Source organism: Salmo salar, chromosome ssa15 (genome assembly GCF_905237065.1).
Source record: "Salmo salar chromosome ssa15, Ssal_v3.1, whole genome shotgun sequence".
NCBI lineage: Eukaryota > Metazoa > Chordata > Actinopteri > Salmoniformes > Salmonidae > Salmo > Salmo salar.
In genome coordinates, this window is record NC_059456.1 from 98739973 (window position 1) to 98763065 (window position 23093).

The 23093-nt window shown below is 43.3% G+C and overlaps 2 protein-coding genes and 1 long non-coding RNA gene across 8 annotated transcripts in view; 2 read left to right on the forward strand and 1 right to left on the reverse strand.

Annotated features, from left to right (window-relative positions):
- LOC106572749 (tensin-2) overlaps window positions 1-10070 on the forward strand; it is a 108825-nt gene extending 98755 nt beyond the window's left edge. For 2 of the 4 annotated variants that reach the window (XM_014147195.2, XM_014147196.2), the window contains exons 20-28: window positions 121-1895; window positions 1992-2123; window positions 2237-2332; window positions 2563-2640; window positions 3931-4011; window positions 4196-4364; window positions 4681-4749; window positions 5606-5635; window positions 6239-10070. In XM_014147195.2, coding sequence (XP_014002670.1) covers window positions 121-1895; window positions 1992-2123; window positions 2237-2332; window positions 2563-2640; window positions 3931-4011; window positions 4196-4364; window positions 4681-4749; window positions 5606-5635; window positions 6239-6380 — 2572 coding nt within the window. In that variant the 3' untranslated portion in view covers window positions 6381-10070. The remainder of the gene's footprint in view (window positions 1-120; window positions 1896-1991; window positions 2124-2236; window positions 2333-2562; window positions 2641-3930; window positions 4012-4195; window positions 4365-4680; window positions 4750-5605; window positions 5636-6238) is intronic. The other 2 variants (XR_006759315.1, XM_045696402.1) reach the window with 2 other exon arrangements.
- Window positions 10071-10225: 155 nt separating this feature from the next.
- On the reverse strand, window positions 10226-17850 carry tmem106c (transmembrane protein 106C). 3 transcript variants are annotated; one of them, XM_014147226.2, is made up of 8 exons: window positions 17547-17850; window positions 16591-16852; window positions 16402-16465; window positions 14473-14632; window positions 14210-14350; window positions 13970-14019; window positions 12105-12158; window positions 10226-11989 (listed from the first exon to the last, which is right to left on the reverse strand). In XM_014147226.2, the coding sequence occupies exons 2-8, from the start codon at window positions 16802-16804 to the stop codon at window positions 11869-11871; spliced, it is 804 nt and encodes a 267-aa protein (XP_014002701.1). In that variant the 5' UTR covers window positions 16805-16852; window positions 17547-17850; the 3' UTR covers window positions 10226-11868. The 3 variants fall into 3 exon arrangements, with proteins under 3 accessions (XP_014002701.1, XP_014002703.1, XP_014002702.1); XM_014147228.2 differs by having other exon boundaries at window positions 17642-17846; XM_014147227.2 differs by having other exon boundaries at window positions 17506-17690.
- A 558-nt stretch (window positions 17851-18408) lies between these two features.
- Window positions 18409-22408, forward strand: LOC106572772 (uncharacterized). Its single transcript, XR_001321188.2, has 3 exons — window positions 18409-18754; window positions 18935-19846; window positions 19978-22408. It is a non-coding gene; the product is annotated as an uncharacterized lncRNA (long non-coding RNA).
- Window positions 22409-23093: the final 685 nt, after the last annotated feature.

The following is a 23093-nucleotide window of genomic DNA, read 5'->3' on the forward strand; positions in this document are numbered from 1 at the left end:
CCTATTCTGTGGTCTTCTTTTTAACATCTGCAAAAGTCACATATCAGAAATAAAACATTCCAACATTACATGTAAGAATATATTGCATACCTCTTTAATATGACTTTCTGTTTGTTTCAGCCTCAGTCTAGGTGTGCAAGAGTGTGAAGTTGGATCGACTGACATAGTCAACAGTGACTGTGAGTCTGTCCAGTCTCAGGATAGGCCCGGCAGTGCTGCTGCTCAGGGGTCACAGGTCAACCAGCAACACATCCCTGACCCTTTACAGTCTACATCCTTGACACCCACACCTTCCCCCACCCAACCCACCAGCCACTGGACCACACTGACAGCAACACAACCACCCTCACCCCACCAGCCCCAGAACCACAGTGCTACACCTTCGCCCCAGAACCACAGTGCTACATCTTCACCCTACCAGCCCCAGAACCACAGTGCTACATCTTCACCCCACCAGCCCCAGAACCACAGTGCTACATCTTCACCCCACCAGCCCCAGAACCACAGTGCTACACCTTCACCCCACCAGCCCCAGAACCACAGTGCTACATCTTCACCCCACCAGCCCCAGAACCACAGTGCTACATCTTCACCCCACCAGCCCCAGAACCACAGTGCTACATCTTCACCTCACCAGCCCCAGAACCACAGTACTACATCTTCACCCCACCAGCCCCAGAACCACAGTGCTACATCTTCACCCCACCAGCCCCAGAACCACAGTGCTACATCTTCACCCCACCAGCCCCAGAACCACAGTGCTACATCTTCACCCCACCAGCCCCAGAACCACAGTGCTAGATCTTCACCCTACCAGCCCCAGAACCACAGTACTACACCTTCACCCTACCAGCCCCAGAACCACAGTGCTACACCTTCACCCCACCAGCCCCAGAACCACAGTGCTACACCTTCACCCCACCAGCCCCAGAACCACAGTGCTACATATTCACCTCACCAGCCCCAGAACCACAGTGCTAGATCTTCACCCCACCAGCCCCAGAACCACAGTGCTACATATTCACCTCACCAGCCCCAGAACCACAGTGCTAGATCTTCACCCCACCAGCCCCAGAACCCCAGTGCTACATATTCACCTCACCAGCCCCAGAACCACAGTGCTACATCTTCACCCTCAACTACAACCAGCCAGCCCAGCAACCACTGCCACCCTGCTACACCCACTCAGACACCCACTGAGAAAGCTAGCCTAACTGGTCCAAAGACCACCCTTCCTACAGAGACTGCTATACTGCCTCCTGTTGCCCAGCCCCAGTTCCAGTCCCCCAACCCTGTACCTGGAGCATGTCCACTCAGGAAACTGACCACAGAGGTCCCTAAATCCAGTTCCACCCCCACTTCACCCCCTTCCTCCCCCCAGCCTCCCATCAGCAGTCTGGAGGGGTCCCCCTCCTCAGAGCCTCCGGTGCCCGGCTTTGCCACCCTGGGCCGGAGGTTGATGCTGGTCACTGAGCCACCGGGACCCCTGCAGCACTACCCTGGCATGGAGGGCAGCACCAGCGGGCACTCTCCAGCCCCTGAGGTACACACCACCCCCACATTCCCCACCTCTGCCACCGGCTGCTATCCCCAATCTGTCCCACATGTGCCATATTCGAGCTACATTGCTGTCACCATCCCCCAGCGCCCACTCCCAGAGAAACGGGGTCAGTCTGCCCAGCTAGGGTCACCTAATTGCGGGGTGAGGACCCTGAGGCCAACCCCCTCACAGCACCATGTCACCTTCTCTCCAACGGTGGGGGAGATGGCGCCCCCTGCAGGCCAAGGAGAGGGAGTGCTATCTCTGGAGAGTGAGATGGCAGGCAGAGTCAGTGTTACGTTTGTCCAGGACAACTCACGTTTCTGGTACAAGCCTGGCATCTCCAGGGACCAAGGTAACTTCAGTTACTGTTTTACTTTTCATAAAGGAAGCAGACTGTTATGCAATATGCATGAACATTTTTTAATGTGTATTTTCTCTATTCCTGTAGCCATAGCTGCACTGAAGGAGAGAGAACCAGGGGCCTTTCTTATCCGGGACAGCAACTCCTTCCAAGGAGCCTATGGCCTGGCGCTGAAAGTGGCCACCCCGCCCGCTAACCTCAACAACCACAGCAGCAAAGGTCTGACTCAACGACTGCCCCTTGCCTATATCTCAACCACCTAGATTTATTCGACACAGAGCACTTCAATTTCTGCTAGCTAGTAATGTTCTCCCCGTAACACACACACACAGTGGTCGATCCATTGGAGCAGCTGGTGCGACACTTCCTGATTGAGACGGGCCCCCGTGGAGTGAATATCAAAGGGTGTCAGAATGAGCCCCATTTTGGTGAGCTGTTCATAAAGAATCGAATGCTCTCAGTTTTGGGCTACATTGTTAGTTTCAGTCATTTCAAGTGATATGTTCTATAGTTGCTCTGCCCAATGGAGAATTTAGTGTGTGTGTGTGTGTGTGTGTGTGTGTGTGTGTGTGTGTGTGTGTGTGTGTGTGTGTGTGTGTGTGTGTGTGTGTGTGTGTGTGTGTGTGTGTGTGTGTGTGTGTGTGTGTGTGTTCCACAGGGAGTTTGTCTGCGTTAGTATACCAGCACTCCATCACTCCCATCTCTCTGCCCTGTTCCCTACGGATCCCAGAGAAAGGTCAGCAGCAACATCCCAACAACCCATTATGGACTGTAATGAGTTAGCCTACTGAAACTCAACATCCCAACAACCCATTATGGACTGTAATGAGTTAGCCTACTGAAACTCAACATCCCAACAACCCATTATGGACTGTAATGAGTTAGCCTACTGAAACTCAACATCCCAACAACCCATTATGGACTGTAATGAGTTAGCCTACTGAAACTTAACATCCCAACAACCCATTATGGACTGTAATGAGTTATCCTACTGAAACTCAACATCCCAACAACCCATTATGGACTGTAATGAGTTATCCTACTGAAACTCAACGAACCAACAACCCATTATGGACTGTAATGAGTTAGCCTACTGAAACTCAACATCCCAACATCCCATTATGGGCTGTAATGAGTTAGCCTACTGAAACTCAACATCCCAACATCCCATTATGGACTGTAATGAGTTAGCCTACTGAAACTCAACATCCCAACAACCCATTATGGGCTGTAATGAGTTAGCCTACTGAAACTCAACATCCCAACAACCCATTATGGACTGTAATGAGTTAGCCTACTGAAACTCAACATCCCAACAACCCATTATGGACTGTAATGAGTTATCCTACTGAAACTCAACATCCCAACAACCCATTATGGACTGTAATGAGTTATCCTACTGAAACTCAACGAACCAACAACCCATTATGGACTGTAATGAGTTAGCCTACTGAAACTCAACAAACCAACAACCCATTATGGGCTGTAATGAGTTAGCCTACTGAAACTCAACATCCCAACATCCCATTATGGACTGTAATGAGTTAGCCTACTGAAACTCAACATCCCAACAACCCATTATGGGCTGTAATGAGTTAGCCTACTGAAACTCAACATCCCAACAACCCATTATGGACTGTAATGAGTTAGCCTACTGAAATTCAACATCCCAACAACCCATTATGGACTGTAATGAGTTAGCCTACTGAAACTCAACATCCCAACAACCCATTATGGACTGTAATGAGTTAGCCTACTGAAACTCAACATCCCAACAACCCATTATGGACTGTAATGAGTTAGCCTACTGAAGAACCAGTCCACACCTAAGTAAAATAAGCAGTTGTATAGCCATTGATGCTAAGTATCCTCTCACAATCAAATCACGAGACAATTTGTGCTGAAAATGCAAATAATGACTGACTTCTGGCCTGGTGGGAACATTTCCAGCCATGCCCTCCAGATGGAGACAGAGTATATACTGACCCAGATGCCTTTACCTCTTGTTTACATCTCCGTGTTGTAGATCCCATTGGAGAAATGCAGGAGCTGCAGTCGACTGCCAGTAACATGAGCACAGCTTCAGACCTGCTCAAACAGGGTGCAGGTGAGTTCCATGAATCAGTTATCATAATGTTCAATCACAAATGGCTGCATTCCTGCTGTTGCTGGTGAGAGACCCTGTTGTGTGTGACATCTATGATCACCACAGTGCTCTAAAGTGATCCCCATAGTTACATCCCTGTTTGTCTGAGTGGTAACTGTCCCGCCCCACCCCCTCTCTTCTCCAGCCTGTAATGTGCTTTACCTGAACTCTGTGGAGACTGAGTCACTGACCGGACCCCAGGCCATCTCCAGGGCAACCGGAGCCACCCTGGCACAGAACCCCCGGCCAGCGGCCACAGTGGTCCACTTCAAAGTGTCCTCACAGGGCATCACACTGACCGACAGCCAGCGCAGGTAACATGACCACTGACCAGTTCATATGGCCTAAATGTCTGAGGCCCATCACCCATGTTCAGTATATCATTAGCAATAAGTAAAGAAAATTGGAAGAAAGATTTGCATGGATGTATTGTGGTAGATTAGTGAATATGATTGGGATATCAATGGTCACACTGTCTGTCTGTCTGTCTGTCTGTCTGTCTGTCTGTCTGTCTGTCTGTCTGTCTGTCTGTCTGTCTGTCTGTCTGTCTGTCTGTCTGTCTGTCTGTCTGTCTGTCTGTCTGTCTGTCTGTCTGTCTGTCTGTCTGTCTGTCTGTCTGTCTGTCTGTAGGGTGTTCTTCAGGAGACACTACCCAGTCAACAGTGTGACGTTCAGCAGCATCGACCCCCAGGACAGGAGGTGGGCACTGGAGCCAGCCAGCACAGAACACAACCTAATCACAACCATGGTCAACCCAGATATGACAGATAGGCTGTAGATCCCACTGAAGACTGAGATGTTATTGAAACCAGTGCCAGGCAGTATCACATCAGTACTATATCCTCAATGTAATGGAAACATTCTGACCACACAGTATTACATCAGTATTATATCCTCAATGTAATGGAAACATTCTGACCACACAGTATTACATCAGTATTATATCCTCAATGTAATGGAAACATTCTGACCACACAGTATTACATCAGTATTATATCCTCAATGTAATGGAAACATTCTGACCACACAGTATTACATCAGTACTATATCCTCAATGTAATGGAAACATTCTGACCACACAGTATTACATCAGTACTATATCCTCAATGTAATGGAAACATTCTGACCACACAGTATTACATCAGTACTATATCCTCAATGTAATGTAAACATTCTGACCACACAGTGTATCTAAACCATCCATTTAAATAAGAGAATACAGGAATTTCAATCATCACCATATTTCATTCATCTTGCTGTAAACCTGTGCATGGATGTGTGTGTGTGTGTGTGTGTGTGTGTGTGTGTGTGTGTGTGTGTGTGTGTGTGTGTGTGTGTGTGTGTGTGTGTGTGTGTGTGTGTGTGTGTGTGTGTGTGTGTGTGTGTGTGTGTGTGTGTGTGTGTGTGTGTGTGTGTGTGTGTGTGTGTGTGTGTGTGTGTGTGTGTGTGTGTGTGTGGTATGTGTATAACTGGGTATTGCAGGCCTTGGCTGTGACTGCAGCTGTACCTATGCCTCTGTGCTTGTTTGAGAGCTCTGTCTGTCTCTTTGCTTCAGGTGGACTAACTCAGACAGCACAACTTCTAAGTAAGTGCTCTACGTGTCTGAAAATGTTGGTTCTGGTGCATGATCTGTCTGCACTTAATGTGTGTTGACAATGTTTGATTACCTGCATGGCATCTTATTGCTTCTGTGCCTTGGCCGTCATCCCGGTAAATATCTGTTGATCATGCTCACAGTCTCAAATTCATGTTCACAAATATCTATGCTCACAGTTTCTGTTTAATGCCAATTTATGAAATTTGTGGGGTTTGATGATTTAAAAAAATATTGTATTTTAGCTTAGGAGATATTATGCTAACCTGATCCACCATCCTGAACGCTGGTTTTCATTTCGTTTCACTTCACTGAATCTGAGAGGGCGAAACAGAATGGAAGCTTGTGAGATCAGGATGGTTGAACAAGGCTAATATTATCCCTCCAGGTTGTACCTTCTACTTCCGTAACTGTAATTACCTGGCCCATACTTTAGTCTCACCCTGTTTCCTTCTCAAGAGTTGATCACAGAGGTCTCAGTCGTCATATCAAACCAGTAAGAATGGGCATCACTTTGTCTGAGTACGTGTGTATTTCTCCCCCTTCTATCTCTTTCCTTTCCCCTCTCTCTCTCCTCCTCCTCCTGTTCAATAGGGTGTTTGGGTTTGTAGCCAAGAAGCCAGGCAGCATGGCAGAGAACGTGTGTCATCTGTTTGCAGAGCTCGACCCGGAGCAGCCTGCCTCAGCCATCGTCAACTTCATCAACAAGGTGATGTTAGGGCCGCAGCGCAGGTAGAGAGACAGAAAAGGACCAAGCCAAGGACCTGTCACCGCAGCAACACTGTCACAAATCCTAAAGAGAGTCAGGAGGCTACAGAAATGCTTTACAGACCCACAAAGCACCAGTGGTGGTGGCATCTTCTCAAAGACTGAGTTTTGACCCCAAAGGGTCAACATTTTAAACATGACTGCCATTTCGAATTATAATAAAAATGTAATCGTTGTTTATATTCTAATGTCTATAATGCCGCCCTTTATAGTTGCCTTCAAGTTACCTAAAGCTTTGTTGTCACTTGTTAGTCAGTAATCTAAGGTATCAATAAGTAGCCTAGCCTACCAAAGATCTTGCCTCAACCCTGTCACTCTCCCTTTGACAATCATAAGTGTAAGTCAAACAAAATGTAGAAGATGATTTAGTCCTACAGTAGGATACAGTAGGCTACAGTAGACTGACTACATTAGGCTACAGTAGATTACAGTAGGCTACAGTAGACTACAGTAGGCTACAGTAGATGGACTACATTAGGCTACAGAAGGCTACATTAGACTACAGTAGATTACAGTAGACTGACTACATTAGGCTACAGTGGACTACAGTAGGCTAAATAAGACTACAGTAGGCTACTCTGGACTGACTACATTAGGCTACAGTAGACTACATTAGGTTACAGCAGGGTATGTTAGGCTACAGTAGACTACAGTAGACTACATTAGACTTCATTAGGCTACAGTAGATTACAGTAGACTACATTAGGCTACAACAGGGTATGTTAGGCTACAGTAGACTACATTAGGCTACAGTAGATTACAGTAGACTACAATAGGCTACAGTAGATTACAGTAGACTACATTAGGCTACAGTAGACTGACTACATTAGGCTACAGTAGATTACAGTAGGCTACATTAGGCTACAGTAGACTGACTACATTAGGCTACAGCAGGGTATGTTAGGCTACAGTAGATTACAGTAGACTACAGTAAACTGCAGTAGATTACAGTAGACTACATTAGGCTACAGCAGGGTATGTTATGCTACAGTAGAAAGTAAAAGTGAGAAACGCCTATTTGTAATGTGCAAGCGACAGAGTGTATGTGGTTAGGGTATCAATGTATGTGGAGGCTAGGGGCTAGGGCACAGATATGGTAATGTATGTGGAGGCTAGGGGCTAGGGCACAGATATGGTAATGTGTGGAGGCTAGGGGCTAGGGCACAGATATGGTAATACAGTGGAGGCTAGGGCTTAGGGCACAGATATGGTAATGTATGTGGAGGCTAGGGCACAGATATGGTAATGTGGTGGAAGCTAGGGGCTAGGGCACAGATATGGTAATGTATGTGGAGGCTAGGGGCTAGGGCACAGATATGGTAATGTATGTGGAGGCAAGGGGCTAGGGCACAGATATGGTAATGTATGTGGAGGCTGGGGCTAGGGCACAGATATGGTAATGTGGTGGAGGCTAGGGCACAGATATGGTAATGTGGTGGAGGCTAGGGCACAGATATGGTAATGTATGTGGAGGCTAGGGGCTAGGGCACAGATATGGTAATGCAGAGGAGGCTAGGGCACAGATATGGTAATGCGGTGGAGGCTAGGGCACCGATATGGTAATGTGGTGGAGGCTAGGGCACATATATGGTAATGTGGTGGAGTCTAGGGGCTAGGGCACAGATATGGTAATGTGTGGAGGCTAGGGGCTAGGGCACAGATATGGTAATGTAGTGGAGGCTAGGTGCTAGGGCACAGATATGGTAATGTATGTGGAGGCTAGGGGCTAGGGCACAGATATGGTAATGTGGTGGAGGCTAGAGGTTAGGGTACAGATATGGTAATGTATGTGGAGGCTAGGGCACAGATATGGTAATGTGGTGGAGGCAAGGGACTAGGGCACAGATATGGTAATGTAGTGGAGGCTAGGGACTAGGGCACAGATATGGTAATGTAGGTGGAGGCTAGAGGTTAGGGTACAGATATGGTAATGTATGTGGAGGCTAGGGCACAGATATGGTAATGTGGTGGAGGCTAGGGGCTAGGGCACAGATATGGTAATGTATGTGGAGGCTAGGGGCTAGGGCACAGATATGGTAATGTATGTGGAGGCTAGAGGTATGGGTACAGATATGGTAATGTGTGTGGAGGCTAGGGGCTAGTGTACAGATATGGTAATGTATGTGGAGGCTAGAGGTATGGGTACAGATATGGTAATGTGTGTGGAGGCTAGGGGTTAGGGCACAGATATGGTAATGTGGTGGAGGCTAGGGGCTAGGGCACAGATATGGTAATGCAGTGGAGGCTGGGGCTAGGGCACAGATATGGTAATGTGTGGAGGCTAGGGCACAGATATGGTAATACAGTGGAGGCTAGGGCTTAGGGCACAGATATGGTAATGTGTGGAGGCTAGGGGCTAGGGCACAGATATGGTAATACAGTGGAGGCTAGGGCTTAGGGCACAGATATGGTAATGTGTGGAGGCTAGGGGCTAGGGCACAGATATGGTAATACAGTGGAGGCTAGGGCTTAGGGCACAGATATGGTAATGTATGTGGAGGCTAGGGGCTAGGGCACAGATATGGTAATACAGTGGAGGCTAGGGGCTAGGGCACAGATATGGTAATACAGTGGAGGCTAGGGCTTAGGGCACAGATATGGTAATGTGTGGAGGCTAGGGGCTAGGGCACAGATATGGTAATACAGTGGAGGCTAGGGGCTAGGGCACAGATATGGTAATGTGTGGAGGCTTGGGGTTAGGGCACAGATATGGTAATACAGTGGAGGCTAGGGCTTAGGGCACAGATATGGTAATGTGTGGAGGCTTGGGGTTAGGGCACAGATATGGTAATACAGTGGAGGCTAGGGCTTAGGGCACAGATATGGTAATACAGTGGAGGCTAGGGCTTAGGGCACAGATATGGTAATACAGTGGAGGCTAGGGGCTAGGGCACAGATATGGTAATGCGTGGAGGCTAGGGGCTAGGGCACAGATATGGCAAGTCCCAGAGATTATGGGGTATTGTTATGTTTAGTTCACATGTACGTTCTTATGAATTGTGCCCTAGAAACGCTTGCAGTAACCAAGGACAACCAAGGAACAAGGGTGTGCCACACAACTGCCCTCCCCAGTGTATTGTATAACCATGGATTCTTCTGTCAAGCGCTATATACAATAATAATATCGCTGCAAATAGTCCTGTAGTTCTATTATGGGTAAATTATCTAACCTATGGTGCAAATAATATTCCTTATTATATTGTATATTATTGAGAAATATATTCAAACATTAAAAACAAGACAAGGATGAGGTCCTGTCTTTGCCACAACGTCAACGTAATGCTCACATATCTTTTTACCTGTATGACTTTATGTACAAACACAAATCAGAGATGTCTAAGGTCCTATGTACTTAACCAAAGACGAAGCACTCCTGTATTAAGATGTAATCCTTCATATTTTTAAGCTTCATGTATTTGTATTGTTAGTTTTGCATTGTTTTTGTAAGACAGGAAGACTACTTTGTATAACAGTGGTAATATATTGTGGTCTGTTTTCTTATTGATCTTTATATGTAGTAATATATTTTCTCACATGCAGCTAGGAAAGTGAATGTCAAAAGGAAACATTTGTAAGGAAAATAATCTGTTATGCTATTTTTTTAAGAAAGCTATGTATGTACAAATGAATATAATAAAACAAAAGTTGTGGTACCAAATCTGATTTCTGCTCATTGGATTTACTATCTCTAGGTTTCTAAACTGTACTCAAGAATTTAAAGCCTTTTGTATTTTGCTTAGAAACAAGCACTTTTCAAGAGCAAGAATAAGGACTGAAAACAAAAATGTCACACAGAGGCAACACACAGACATGTTCTCATTAAAAAAGTAACCATCTTTATTAGTTGACCATTCCCTTATTCTTTTTTTCTCCCCATTTGAGAATTTTGGCATTTGAAAAATACATACATTTCCTTGTTTTTTTTGTTACACCTCACCATCTGTTCTCACCTTTCTCCATTGTAGCCTGGTCTCAGATCTGGTTGTGCTCGTCAAGTCATTGCTGTCACTGTCAAGCCAAACATGTTTTGCATGACAATGAGTGACGGGAAGTTAGCACAAACAGATTGGCACTCAGGCGGTCTCCATTGTCCTATAGTGCAATAACCCTGTTCAAACACAATCCAAAAGATCTAACCAGCAGAGCTAAATTAAACAAGACAATCCGCTAACTTGGAAATACCACACAAGCTTATCGCTTTTTAACGCTCTCGAAATACCAAACCGCAAAACCAAATTTCAAGTCATTTCATCAGCTTAATTATAAATTCTATGACAAGAGGCTGTGCTTTGGAATGTAAACGACATTAAGAAGATACCCAACACAATAGGACAGTGAGTGAGTTAATGACGTTTTAGTCATGCTGACCTGGTTAATACTGCAGTGGCTGTCGTTAAAGATCCCTTTAGCAAGCCATTATGGAGTTATGTCCAGGCTGGGCCTCCGGACAGAGGTCCATACACTGTGCTGTGTACTTGGCAAGACTATGCTTTTAGTATTACATTTTTAACAATCATGTCAACAACGTTGTACTTCAAACATGAGAGTTGGATTTACCAGCTAATCATGCTCTAGCAAAACATTTGCAGTCCCCCCCCACCACCCACCCACCCATAATTAAGGGCCGTAAAATGTTCGATCCTATAGGAAAAAAACACAAACCTGCCTTTTTATGGACTTTACAATCATATATTACTACTCTTGTTTAATCTTGTACTGGTATAAATGCTTAGTAAATCAGTGGGAAACACCCAAACAGAGTGTCATAATTTATATTAGTACCTGCTGACAGTAACTCTCCCTTATTAAAAAGCAGAAAATAAATCAGAGATACATATCAAACAATAGCCCTATGTACCATTTTTGAGGTGCAAACAAATTGTCTTAGGCACATCCCTCGACTAGTTCTGTCAAGTCCCAGATATAAATAGCAGGGAGCAAATCTCCCTTCTTGCGCAATAAAATATCAGTCACTTCATACATTCCTACTATGCCAAGTCCCTGAAATCATAGGACCCACACCAAAGGACACTTAAAAATGTGAGCGGACGCTCTCAATGTCACAAATGCAAGGACTAGCACAGCAGGATACGCAGTCGTAATTCAGTAGTAACACCGGTAACTGTGCTCAAGCAAAGGATAACTAATTCCCTCCTAAAGTCAAGATTGTTGCGGCTTCAACAGGATGTAAATTAGTCATGCCTTGAATTTCAGCCAAATGCACAACAGCTAAATATAATTTACTGAACAGCTGGTGTTTGTTGCATTTATGAAGGCAAGTGATCAAACTTAATGATCCTGAAGTCAAAACAAATGCTTGGACTGAAATGATTGGGAATATTCCCTGGTTCTTGTGGCCTGGCTCCCAGCATCTTGGTCCCTCTGTCCCTGCCTGCTGGACTCTTGGCCTCACCACTGGCTGGTGGTGATTTAAGTGGTGGGGGAGGGAGAGAGGGTTACTGCCACAGTCGGCGTGGGGGCTGGTGAACAGTGGAGTTTGAACCACAGTCAATGTAGCGATAGGCTTCCAGGGTATTCTGGGCCGTGCGCATCATGTAGGAGGTTTTCACAGATGTCCTGGGAACGAAGAACACAGTTATGAGTAAAACGTTGAAATATCATAAAGACAAAATGGCAAGAGGTAGAGATGGAAGTGATACGGTTTCACAATAAGGAGGTAGGATATACTTACTGCATGATAACCAAGATATTGTGAACCTTGATGCTTGCCATGGTGCAGAAGGCACTGGAGGGTGGAAAGAGTGGTTAGAACCTCTTCACAATCACAAATATAACTTTACCCCTACCTACATGTGCAAATTACCACAACTAACCTAACCTCTACATTCCTTTCACATTTCCACAAACTTTAAAGTGTTTCCTTTCAAATGGTACCAAGAACATGCATATCCTGAGCTACAGGCAGTTAGATTTGGGTATGTCATTTTAGGCAAAAACAATTAAAAAGGGGTGGATCCTTAAGAGGTTTTAAGGGCTTGTAAGTAAGGTCTACACCGGTTGAATTCGGCGCATGTGACAAATAACATTTGATATATTAACAATTACAGGAATTGAAACAAACTAAATACAGGTCTTTAAAGGTCCCTTTAACCTGTTGGGGGTAGGGGGCAGTATTTACACGGCCGGATAAAAAACATACCCGATTTAATCTGGTTATTACTACTGCACAGAAACTAGAATATGCATATAATTATTGGCTTTGGATAGAAAACACCCTAAAGTTTTTAAAACTGTTTGAATGGTGTCTGAGTATAACAGACCTCATATGGCAGGCAAAAACCTGAGAAGATTCCTTGCAGGAAGTGCCTTCTCTGACCATTCCTTGAGCTTCTTGTCTCTGTTTATTGAAGACTGAGGATCTTTGCTGTAACGTGACACTTCCTACGGCTCCCATAGGCTCTCAGAGCCCGGGAAAAAGGTGAATGATATCGAGGCAGCCCCAGGCTGAAACACATTTGCGCTTTTGGCAAGTGGCCAATCAGAGGACAATGGGCTTAGGCGCGTGCACGAGTCGACCCCATGCTTTATTTTCTTTCGTCTTTTTACCTAAACGCAGATTCCCGGTCGGAATATTATCGCTTTTTTACGAGAAAAATGGCATAAAAATTTATTTTAAACAGCGGTTGACATGCTTCGAAGTACGGTAATGGAATATTTAGAAGTGTTTTGTCACGAAATGCGTCGTGGTCGTGACCCTTCTTTACCATTCGGATAGTGTCTTGAACGCACGAACAAAACGCCGCTATTTGGATATAACTATGGATTATTTTGAATCAAACCAACATTTGTTATTGAAGTAGAAGTCCTGGGAGTGCATTCTGACGAAGAACACCAAAGGTAATAACATTTTTGTTATAGTAAATCGGACTTTGGTGAGTGCTAAACTTGCTGGGTGTCTAAATAGCTAGCCCTGTGATGCCGGGCTATCTACTGAGAATATTGCAAAATGTGCTTTCACCGAAAAGCTATTTTAAAATCAGATATATCGACTGCATAGAGGAGTTCTGTATCTATAATTCTTAAAATAATTGTTGTGCTTTTTGTGAACGTTTATCGTGAGTAATTTAGTAAATTCACCGGAAGTTTGCTAGTTCTGAACGTCACATGCTAATGTAAAAAGCTGTTTTTTGATATAAATATGAACTTGATTGAACAAAACATGCATGTATTGTATAACATAATGTCCTAGGGTTGTCATCTGATGAAGATCATCAAAGGTTAGTGCTGCATTTAGCTGTCTTCTGGGTTTATGTCACATTATATGCTAGCTTGAAAAATGGGTGTCTGATTATTTCTGGCTGGGTACTCTGCTGACATAATCTAATGTTTTGCTTTCGTTGTAAAGCCTTTTTGAAATCGGACAGTGTGGTTAGATTAACGAGAGTCTTGTCTTTAAAATGGTGTAAAATAGTCATATGTTTGAGAAATTGAAGTAATAGCATTTCTAAGGTATTTGAATAACGCGCCACAGGATTCCACTGGCTGTTACGTAGGTGGGACGATTTCGTCCCGCCGACCCTAGAGAGGTTAACTTACTAAACATAGGAGGTGCTTCCACTGATCTGAACGCTGACTGTGAAGTTCACCTGTAGCAAAAATAAAAATGTTTTAAAATAGTCAAGACCAGAAGTCAACTGAAATTTTGGCAGGAAATGCAAACAAGATGAATATTTGAAGCAAGTAACATATACAAGTCAATCATTAAACTACATGTAACATAGAGTGAATGTGTCCCAAGTGATGGTTCACTGTATCTAAGACTGCAGCAGGCCATACCTGTTTCTGGCTCAGGGGCTGGATGGTGATGACGTTATCAAGCTGCATGGTGCCTATGACTGTTTTCATATAGAGAACCTGGCAGCTTAGACTATCCACCATCACTGCGAAGAAGTTTGAGTTGGTGAAGTTCAAGGAGCTCTGACAAATAGGACCGGAGAAAATGAACAGTCAGCAGAACACACCATAAACAGCAGGCACAGTCAAATGACCATCTTATCTCCAACTAACAGAGTACATCTTCATTCGATTTACTGACTTACTGTCATATTCATGAGGACTTTAGTGTTGATGTGATCAAACTGCACGGTGACAGAGCGTATCCCATCATCCTCCACCATGACAGAGCGAGGAAAGAGGAAGAAAACCACCAGCGAGGAAGCCAGGAGACATAGCACCGCCGAGAGGACCACATACAGCTTCCTGTCAAACATAGCACTTCCTGTTTACTTTGACAATCAATGTTACCCAAAAAACAAACTGTGAACCAACCAAAAATGACAGAATGTGATGGTTATGTACAGTTGAAGTCAGAAGTTTACATACACCTTAGCCAAATACATTTAAACTCAGTTTCACAATCTGACATTTAATCCTAGTACAAATTCCTTGTTTTAAGGTCAGTTAGGATCACCACTTTATTTTAAGAATGTGAAATGTCAGAATAATAGTAGAGAGAATGATTTATTTCAGCTTTTATTTCTTTCATCACATTCCCAGTGGGTCAGAAGTTTACATACACTCAATTAGTATTTGGTAGCATTGCCTTCAAATTGTTTAACTTGGGTCAAACGTTTTGAGTAGCCTTCCACAAGCTTCCCACAATAAATTGGGTGAATTTTGGCCCATTCCTCCTGATAGAGCTGGTGTAACCGAGTCAGGTTTGTATGCCTCCTTGCTCGCACACGCTTTTTCAGTTCTGCCCACAAATTGTCTATAGGATTGAGGTCAGGGATTTGTGATGGCCACTCCAATACCTTGACTTTGATGTCCTTAAGCCATTTTGCCACAACTTTGGAAGTATGCTTGGGGTCATTGTCCATTTGGAAGACCCATTTGTGACCAAGCTTTAACTTCCTGACTGATGTCTTGAGATGTTGCTTCAATATATCCACGTAATTTTCCTGCCTCATGATGCCATTTATTTTGTGAAGTGCACCAGTCCCTCCTGCAGCAAAGCCACCTCCACAACATGATGCTGCCACCCCGTGTTTCACGGTTGGGGATGGTGCTGTCGGCTTGCAAGCCTCCCCCTTTTCCTCCAAACATAACAATGGTCATTATGGCCAAACAGTTCTATTTTTGTTTTATCAGACCAGAGGACATTTCTCCAAAAAGTACGATCTTTGTCCCCACGTGCAGCTGCAAACCGTAGTGTGCCTTTTTTATGGCGGTTTTGGAGCAGTGGCTTCTTCCTTGCTGAGCGGCCTTTCAGGTTATGTCGATATAGGACTCGTTTTACTGTGGATATAGATACTTTTGTACCCGTTTCCTCCAGCATTTTCACAAGGTCCTTTGCTGTTGTTCTAGGATTGATGTGCACTTTTCGCACCAAAGCATGTTCATCTCTAGGAGACAGAACACATCTCCTTCCTGAGCGGTATGACGGCTGCGTGGTCCCATGGTGTTTTTACTTGCATACTATTGTTTGTACAGATGAACGTGGTGCCTTCAGGCATTTGGAAATTGCTCCCAAGGATGAACCAGACTTGTGAAGGTCTACAATTTGTTTTCTGAGGTCTTGGCTGATTTCCCTATGATGTCAAGCAAAGATGCACTGAGTTTGAAGGTAGGCCTTGAAATATATCCACAAGTACAACTCCAATTGACTCAAATTATGTCAATTAGCCTATCAGAAGCTTCTAAAGCCATGACATAATTTTCTGGAATTTTCCAAGCTGTTTAAAGGCACAGTCAACTTAGTGTATGTACACTTCTGACCCACTGGATTTGTGATACAGTGAAATAATCTGTCTGTAAACAATTGTTGGAAAAATGACTTGTGTCATGCACAAAGTAGATGTCCTAACCAACTTGCCAAAACTATAGTTTGTTAACAAGAAATGTGTGGAGTGGTTGAAAAATGCGTTTTAATGACTCCAACCTAAGTGTATGAAAACTTCCGACTTCAACTGTATGTGACCAATCCAGATATAACCTGGTGAGAAAAAAGGGTTAGCTGTAAAACGTACGTTCTCTGGGGCCGGAGTCTCTGGTCGTTGTAGGGAACCAGAGCCACAAGCTCATTGACCTGCTCTGAAAGACAATGACCACAGAAGAGGGACAAGTCAAATGGGAGAACACCATCATAATGATCCCTACCACATCAGTACAGCAATCAATGCCCAGCAGGACAGGAATCCAGACAGGAAATGCCTCACCTGAGGGGATGTGGCCAGTGCCTTGGCATGTTGGACAGGTAATACTGTCCCTGCCAGTAAACTCCACATAAGGGAACCGAGCAATGTCCTCCTGTCTGTCCAGTCCATCCAGCGAGTCATCATCATCATCATCCCCCGTCTGCCACCCTGTCCCAACCTCCGGGACGAGCAGAAGACTGCTGTCGCTTTCGCTTCGGGACCATTGAGTGCCCATGAGCTGGCTGGCAGATAATCAAGCCAGCCTTTTTTCAAAGGACAGACCCTAGAGCACAGCAAAAACAAAAGTTGTTGAGTAAAGGGCAGGACTTATTTAGGCTAATAATCAACCTTTGGCAATTGTATTTAAAATGATTAGCCTACTGCAGATGTGTTGCCTCCCACAATGTAAACAATGTTCCAGTTGCGTTGCCCTACAGTACGTCTGGGATTTCCAGACTAGACAGACGTTGGCCAGTATGCCAGGCCTCAAAGCACATAATGTCCCAGGCACTACTACTACTACTACTACTACTACTACTATACTCTATAGCACAGATATGGCAATCGGAATAAATGGCTTAGGGCGAGGCCTCTTAATGCCAAACGTGGAAGTATCTGGATAGGCATGAACAATGACCATAACATTTTTTTTAAACATAGCTATGAACACTATCACAATACAATAGCTAGCTAGCTACACATTGGTTAGTAAAGTATTATGTCCAACAACAACACAACTATCAGTTACTTAGTCGAATCAAAGCACAATAACAACAGCAAGCTTAGTGCCACCGCGGTCGAGAATGTTTGAGCTATCTTGCTAACTTTAGCGGTAAAGTTACGTAAGGTAAGTAGCTAGCTAACTTAGCTATCGAGCTTTTAGCTAGCAAGCAAAGTTAACTAGCTAGCTGTCAACGTTTACCAAGGTGCACAAACCTGCACTAGGCTTGCGTCTTCAGACATAATAGTTGTCTTACCTATATATATTTGGTTGACGATATTTCTAAGAACATTCAGGCAAGGCTATCAAGTCATTGATCGTGTTGTTTTGCCAGGAGCTCGTGACACTCACTTTGCGGTTCGTTCTTGTGCAGGGGTGTATTCATTCCGCAGATTATGTTGCAAAACATTTTTAAACGGAAGCAAACTGAACTAAACGGGGCGGGAGCTACCTGAATTTGTCCAATGGTTTTAGTTACAAAACGAAACTTTTTGAAACTGTTTGGACTAATGTTTACACCCCGGTTGTTGATGGGCTTGCAATCTGCTTCATTCTAGTGGGCGCTTGAAAATCTTCTTAAAGATACAGTGCAAACCAGGATTAGTTTTTATTTTGGAAGAAGTTTGCGAAGTTTCCGTTTTGCACATCCCTACATAAAAATAAAATAATATTGAAATAAAGTAATGTACACAACCGGTCAAAGGTTTTAGAACACCTACTGATTCAAGGGTTTTTCTTTACTTTATTAAGAGCGTGCAAAGCTGTCATCAAGGCAAAGGGTGGCTATTTGAAGAATCTCAAATATATAATATATTTTAATCTGTTTAACACTTTTTTGGTTACTACATTATTCCAAATGTGTTATTTCATAGTTTTGATGTCTTCACTATTATTCTACAATGTAGAAAATAGTAAAACTAAAGAAAAACCCTTGAATGAGTAGGTGTGTCCAAACTTTTGACTGGTACTGTATATCACAGGAGGTTGGTGGCACCTTAATTTGGAGAACAGGCTCGTGGTAATGGCTGGAGTGGAATAAGTGGAATGGTATCAAATACATTCCATTTGTTCACTTCTGGACATTATTGTGGGCTGTTCTCCCCTCAGCAGCCTCTTGTGATGTATATCCATAGACTAAATGTAGAGAGAAAGTGCATGATCCTTGGAAAATAAAGTATAGTAAAGACAACACATACAATATCCAACTAGTATTTACTGTTTTATTCAGACATTATAGTTAGAGTCATGTGGTACATCTTCAACATGTGTGTTGCATAAAGGCTTCACCATACTAGGTTTGGTTTCCTTCCTGCAGAACTCAGCTAGGCGAAGTGAACATCTGCGCTCTTATACTCCCTTAAAATACATTAGCTTGAAAAACGAAGAAAAAGCGGCATTACTGTTTGCCCGTCTTAAGACGACATAGCAACAAGTAAACTTCCTCAAAACACTGGGAAGCACAAGGTAAACCTTACTGTTTCAACTGGGAAACATGCTGTAAAAGCGTACCATATGCTTCCCAGTCGAAACAGTTTGTGCGAACTGTTTCCACTGTATGCTTTGCAATTTTGTGACATTTTTGTTCATTTTGGTGTTCGGCAGTGTTTTTTTCAGCTGTTGGCACACACATTTTTTTATCTTCAGGTTTGTCGAAGTTCAGTAGCCGAAGTCTACCCCCCTTCGCCGGTGATTGGCCAACAGTAGGAATACCTGAATGAAGCGCTTGTCTTTCAATGACAGACTAGTTTTCATGCAAATACTGCACCAACATCTTGGTTAGATGTAACATTTTGCCACAAAGACCTCCTTGACAAAACGTCAAAATTAATTACATATTTCTTGAGTTGTCTTAATTCATACTATTTTGAGGAAGTGTACTGGCTACGGCATCTCAAGAGGGACAAACATTAACAATGCCATTTTTTTTCTCATTTGTCAAACAAAGGTATTTTAAGGGAGTATGCAAGCACAGACTTCGCCTAGCCGAGTTCTGCTAGGAGCAAAACGAGCATGTGTATCCGGACACCTTAAGCTTTATAGTCCACTCCTCTTCATGCGTATGTCATGTTCAGTTCCTGTGTTCTCAGTAAAGGGGCTGTGTCATCACCGAGGTGAAATGTTACTAGAAATGAGTGAAATTAAGAAAAGGATTTTCAACAGAATTCAGTTTGGGTGTGATGAATGCATCGCTGTATTGCTGTTCTTGTGGGGAAATCCCCACAAGAATAGGAAACAAACACACATTCTGGGACATTTTGTTTGTCCCCACAAGGTCAAATGCTTTTTCTAGGGGGTTTAGGGTTAAGGTTAGAATTAGTGTTGGAATTAAGTTTAGGGTTAGGAGCTAGGGTTAGGGTTTTGGATTAAGGTTAGGGTTAGGGTTAAGGTTAGGGAAAAAGTACGGGTTAGGGTTAGGTTTAGAGCTTAGGGAAAATAGGATTTTGAATGGGACTGAATTCTGTGTCCAAACAAGGTTAGCTGTACATCTCCTGATGCACTGAGTCTCATCCGCAGCTCTGCATTCTCCCTCTGCAGAACTTTATATATTTTTTAAAGGTACAGAAATTAAGTAGAAAATATTGAATTGTAAAATACACCGTATAAAAACAAGCAGTTGACACAACTACAAAACTGTTATTAGTTTTAAACCAACTAAGTCTCTTTAATCTAATCTTGTGCCTCCACAGTCAGATCTCGCCGTTCTCCTCTGAGACTCCTCTCTCTACAAAACGCATCTGCGATAATGAACACCAGCAGGTGATACTGGGGAGAGGAGCAAGAAAATAAAAAAGATAAGAGATCTGCAATCTACAACCCATAGATGTTTTTAGTGATGTGCCCTGAAATCAAGACTGAATGATTTCACTGTACTCACAAATGTCTAGCTCTGAAACAGGTAACATTGGTACATATCTGCAGCTGGGTGTTTAGCCACAAAGCCAAAGACTTTGGGTGGGGTCGGGAGGACGGCACAGAAGGACACAGAGGAGAGGGGGCTGGGAACACAAGACAAAAGAGGGAAGTAAGAATGAGAGTGATAAAAAGCGAAAGGAAGATTATTGGAAGAGGGAGGATGGGGCAGTTGTATTACACAACACCATAGAAACACAGAAAAATGTAGTTACTTCTGTAAACCAAGTGTACATTTCTCCTTTTTAGACCTCATCATAATGAAGCAGTTTCATTTTCCCTTGGAGTTTAACCCTAAGCTCTCACCTTGGAGTTGAACCCTAGGCTCTGACATTGGAGTTGGACCCTAGGCTCTGACCTTGGAGTTGGAGCCTCTTCCCTTGGAGTTGAACCCTAGGCTCTTCCCTTGGAGTTGAAACCTAGGCTCTGACCTTGGAGTTGGAGCCTCTTCCCTTGGAGTTGAACCCTAGGCTCTGATCTTGGAGTTGGAGCCTCTTCCCTTGGAGTTGAACCCTAGGCTCTGACCTTGGAGTTGGAGCCTCTTCCCTTGGAGTTGAACCCTAGGCTCTGACCTTGGAGCTGAACCCTAGGCTCTGACCTTGGAGTTGGAGCCTAAGCTCTGACCTTGGAGTTGAACCCTAGGCTCTGACCTTGGAGTTGGAGCCTAAGCTCTTCCTTTTGAGTTAGACCCTAGGCTATTCCTTTGTTGTTGGACACTACGCAACTAAGCATTTAACGTTAGGCAGCGTCTTTTTTTGGTGCAGTCCTTGATTTCAACGTCCACGGACCTACCGGTCCGAAACAAATCTGAACCAATCACAGACATCCGATCCAGCCTATATTTGGCCCAAATATAGACGTTCCGATTTAGTCCAGTCCGGAGCGGCCTTGATTTAGCCCAAACATAGACGTCTAGAATTGGTTCAGATTTCTATGTTTCACAAGTTTGGACAGCACAGTACAGTAGAGCACAGCCCGAGTACAGTAGGTTAAAATACACAGTACAGTACAGGAAGAGTATAGTACAGTAGAGTCCAGTACAGTACAATGCAGTGGAGCACACTAGCCTACAGTAAAGAAAAGTGTACTATAATGTATCTTACTTGACTCTACTGTAATGAACTCTACTGTAATGTACTCTACTGAAGTAAACTGTACTCTACTGTAATGTACTCTACTGAAGTAAACAGTACTCTACTGTAATGTACTACTGAAGTAAACTGTACTCTACTTAATTAACTATTCTGTACTGTAATGTACTGTCCTCTACTGAATAAAACTGAACTGTCCTGTAGTGTACTCTTCTGTGTTCTACTGTACAAAACTCTACTGTGATGTTCAAACTTGTGAAACATAGTCTTTAACGTCTGATTCGTTCAGATTTGGATCTGGTCCGCACCAACCAAATTGTACTTGTTTGGGGGCAGAGCTCATTAATACCCAGCATGCTTTGCAAGTGTTTGTTTTTATGTTTACATTTTGGTCATTCAGCAGCCGCTCTTATCCAGTGACTTAGTCAGTGCATTCAACTAAGGATAGATAAATGACAACATATCACAATAATAGTGATAAAATAAAATACATCTCTAACCATTACTCAGAATGTTATTGTAGTTGAAGTGGTCTGTTGGTTTATTAGCTATGATGTATTACTTTGAACATCATTGCTGCCAGATTTTGAAAAAGCAAGCATAACTGCATGTGATAGATGGGAGTAATAATACATATTCCTCTTTCCTATTAAAATGTGTGAAAAAAAGTATAATTGTGTTGATAATTGAGAATGTTTAGCAGCTGAAATTTGGCCATAGAATCAGTGACTGAAAAATACTTATTTACAATGTCTGCAAATGACATTTTTTTTTACATCCAGAAAATGTGTATTTTTACCTTTCAATCAGCACCTAAAATCCACAAGATGTTAATGTCAGGACAAGATTACTGTAATATGTATTTTCTATGTCATTTTGCTTACTGAGTAGACTCACCTTGGTTTTGTGCTCCAAAATGTCAATCCTGCTCATGGACAAAAACAAACACTTGCTCTTCTTCTGCAGCTTTTCTGTCGACTCTGCGTCAGATATCTAATGGAGGGCAAAGGACAGGGCCTTGCTCAACCACTGAATATGAATATTTAAATCAATCTGATCTTTTGAAAACTGTTAATTGAAACCATGTTAGACACTGATAAAATTGCTTCTTTCATGAGCCTTGAAAAATGTGAATCTATTATCTACAAAACCAAACAATCATACTAACAGTACTTCAATGACACACTAGTCATCTGAACAGCTTCATTCATATTTGCATGCCCTCAGGATGGACCACCTTAACACGCCCCAGCAACTTAGACCAAAAAAGCCAGTAAAGAGGCCAAGAACATTCACAAAATCAATCAAGATTTTTTTCCTCCCATCCTCAATAACAATACAGGGTTATTAATAGATATGTATTACATTAGGAAAAATATTATGCACGCTGCTTTGAAGTCAGTTGTCATGTATGAAACCTAATAGTGTGCACTCTGCTATCATTATTGTCAGAGATATCACTCATCTTTGGCAGGGCTGTGCTCCTGGAACAACAGATGAAAGTATAGTGTTTCAGGATATTACACCACTAAATCAACTGGTTCATGATCCCTTGGTGTAAATGACGTGTAAGGCCCCTTTACACAACAATACAACTCTTGTTAAATTTGGGATCTTAACCCTTTTAAATAACTCCACACTATTTTAGCACTGTTGACGTCAGGTGGCGAGCTTGCTTTGTGTGTAAAGTCTCGGGAGGTAAATGACTAACCAAAATTAACTTCTCCCTTATTGCCATTCATCTAATATCCTTCAGTTCAGACGCCATCTGACTGTTTGCAGGTATTGCTATTGCAGGCACT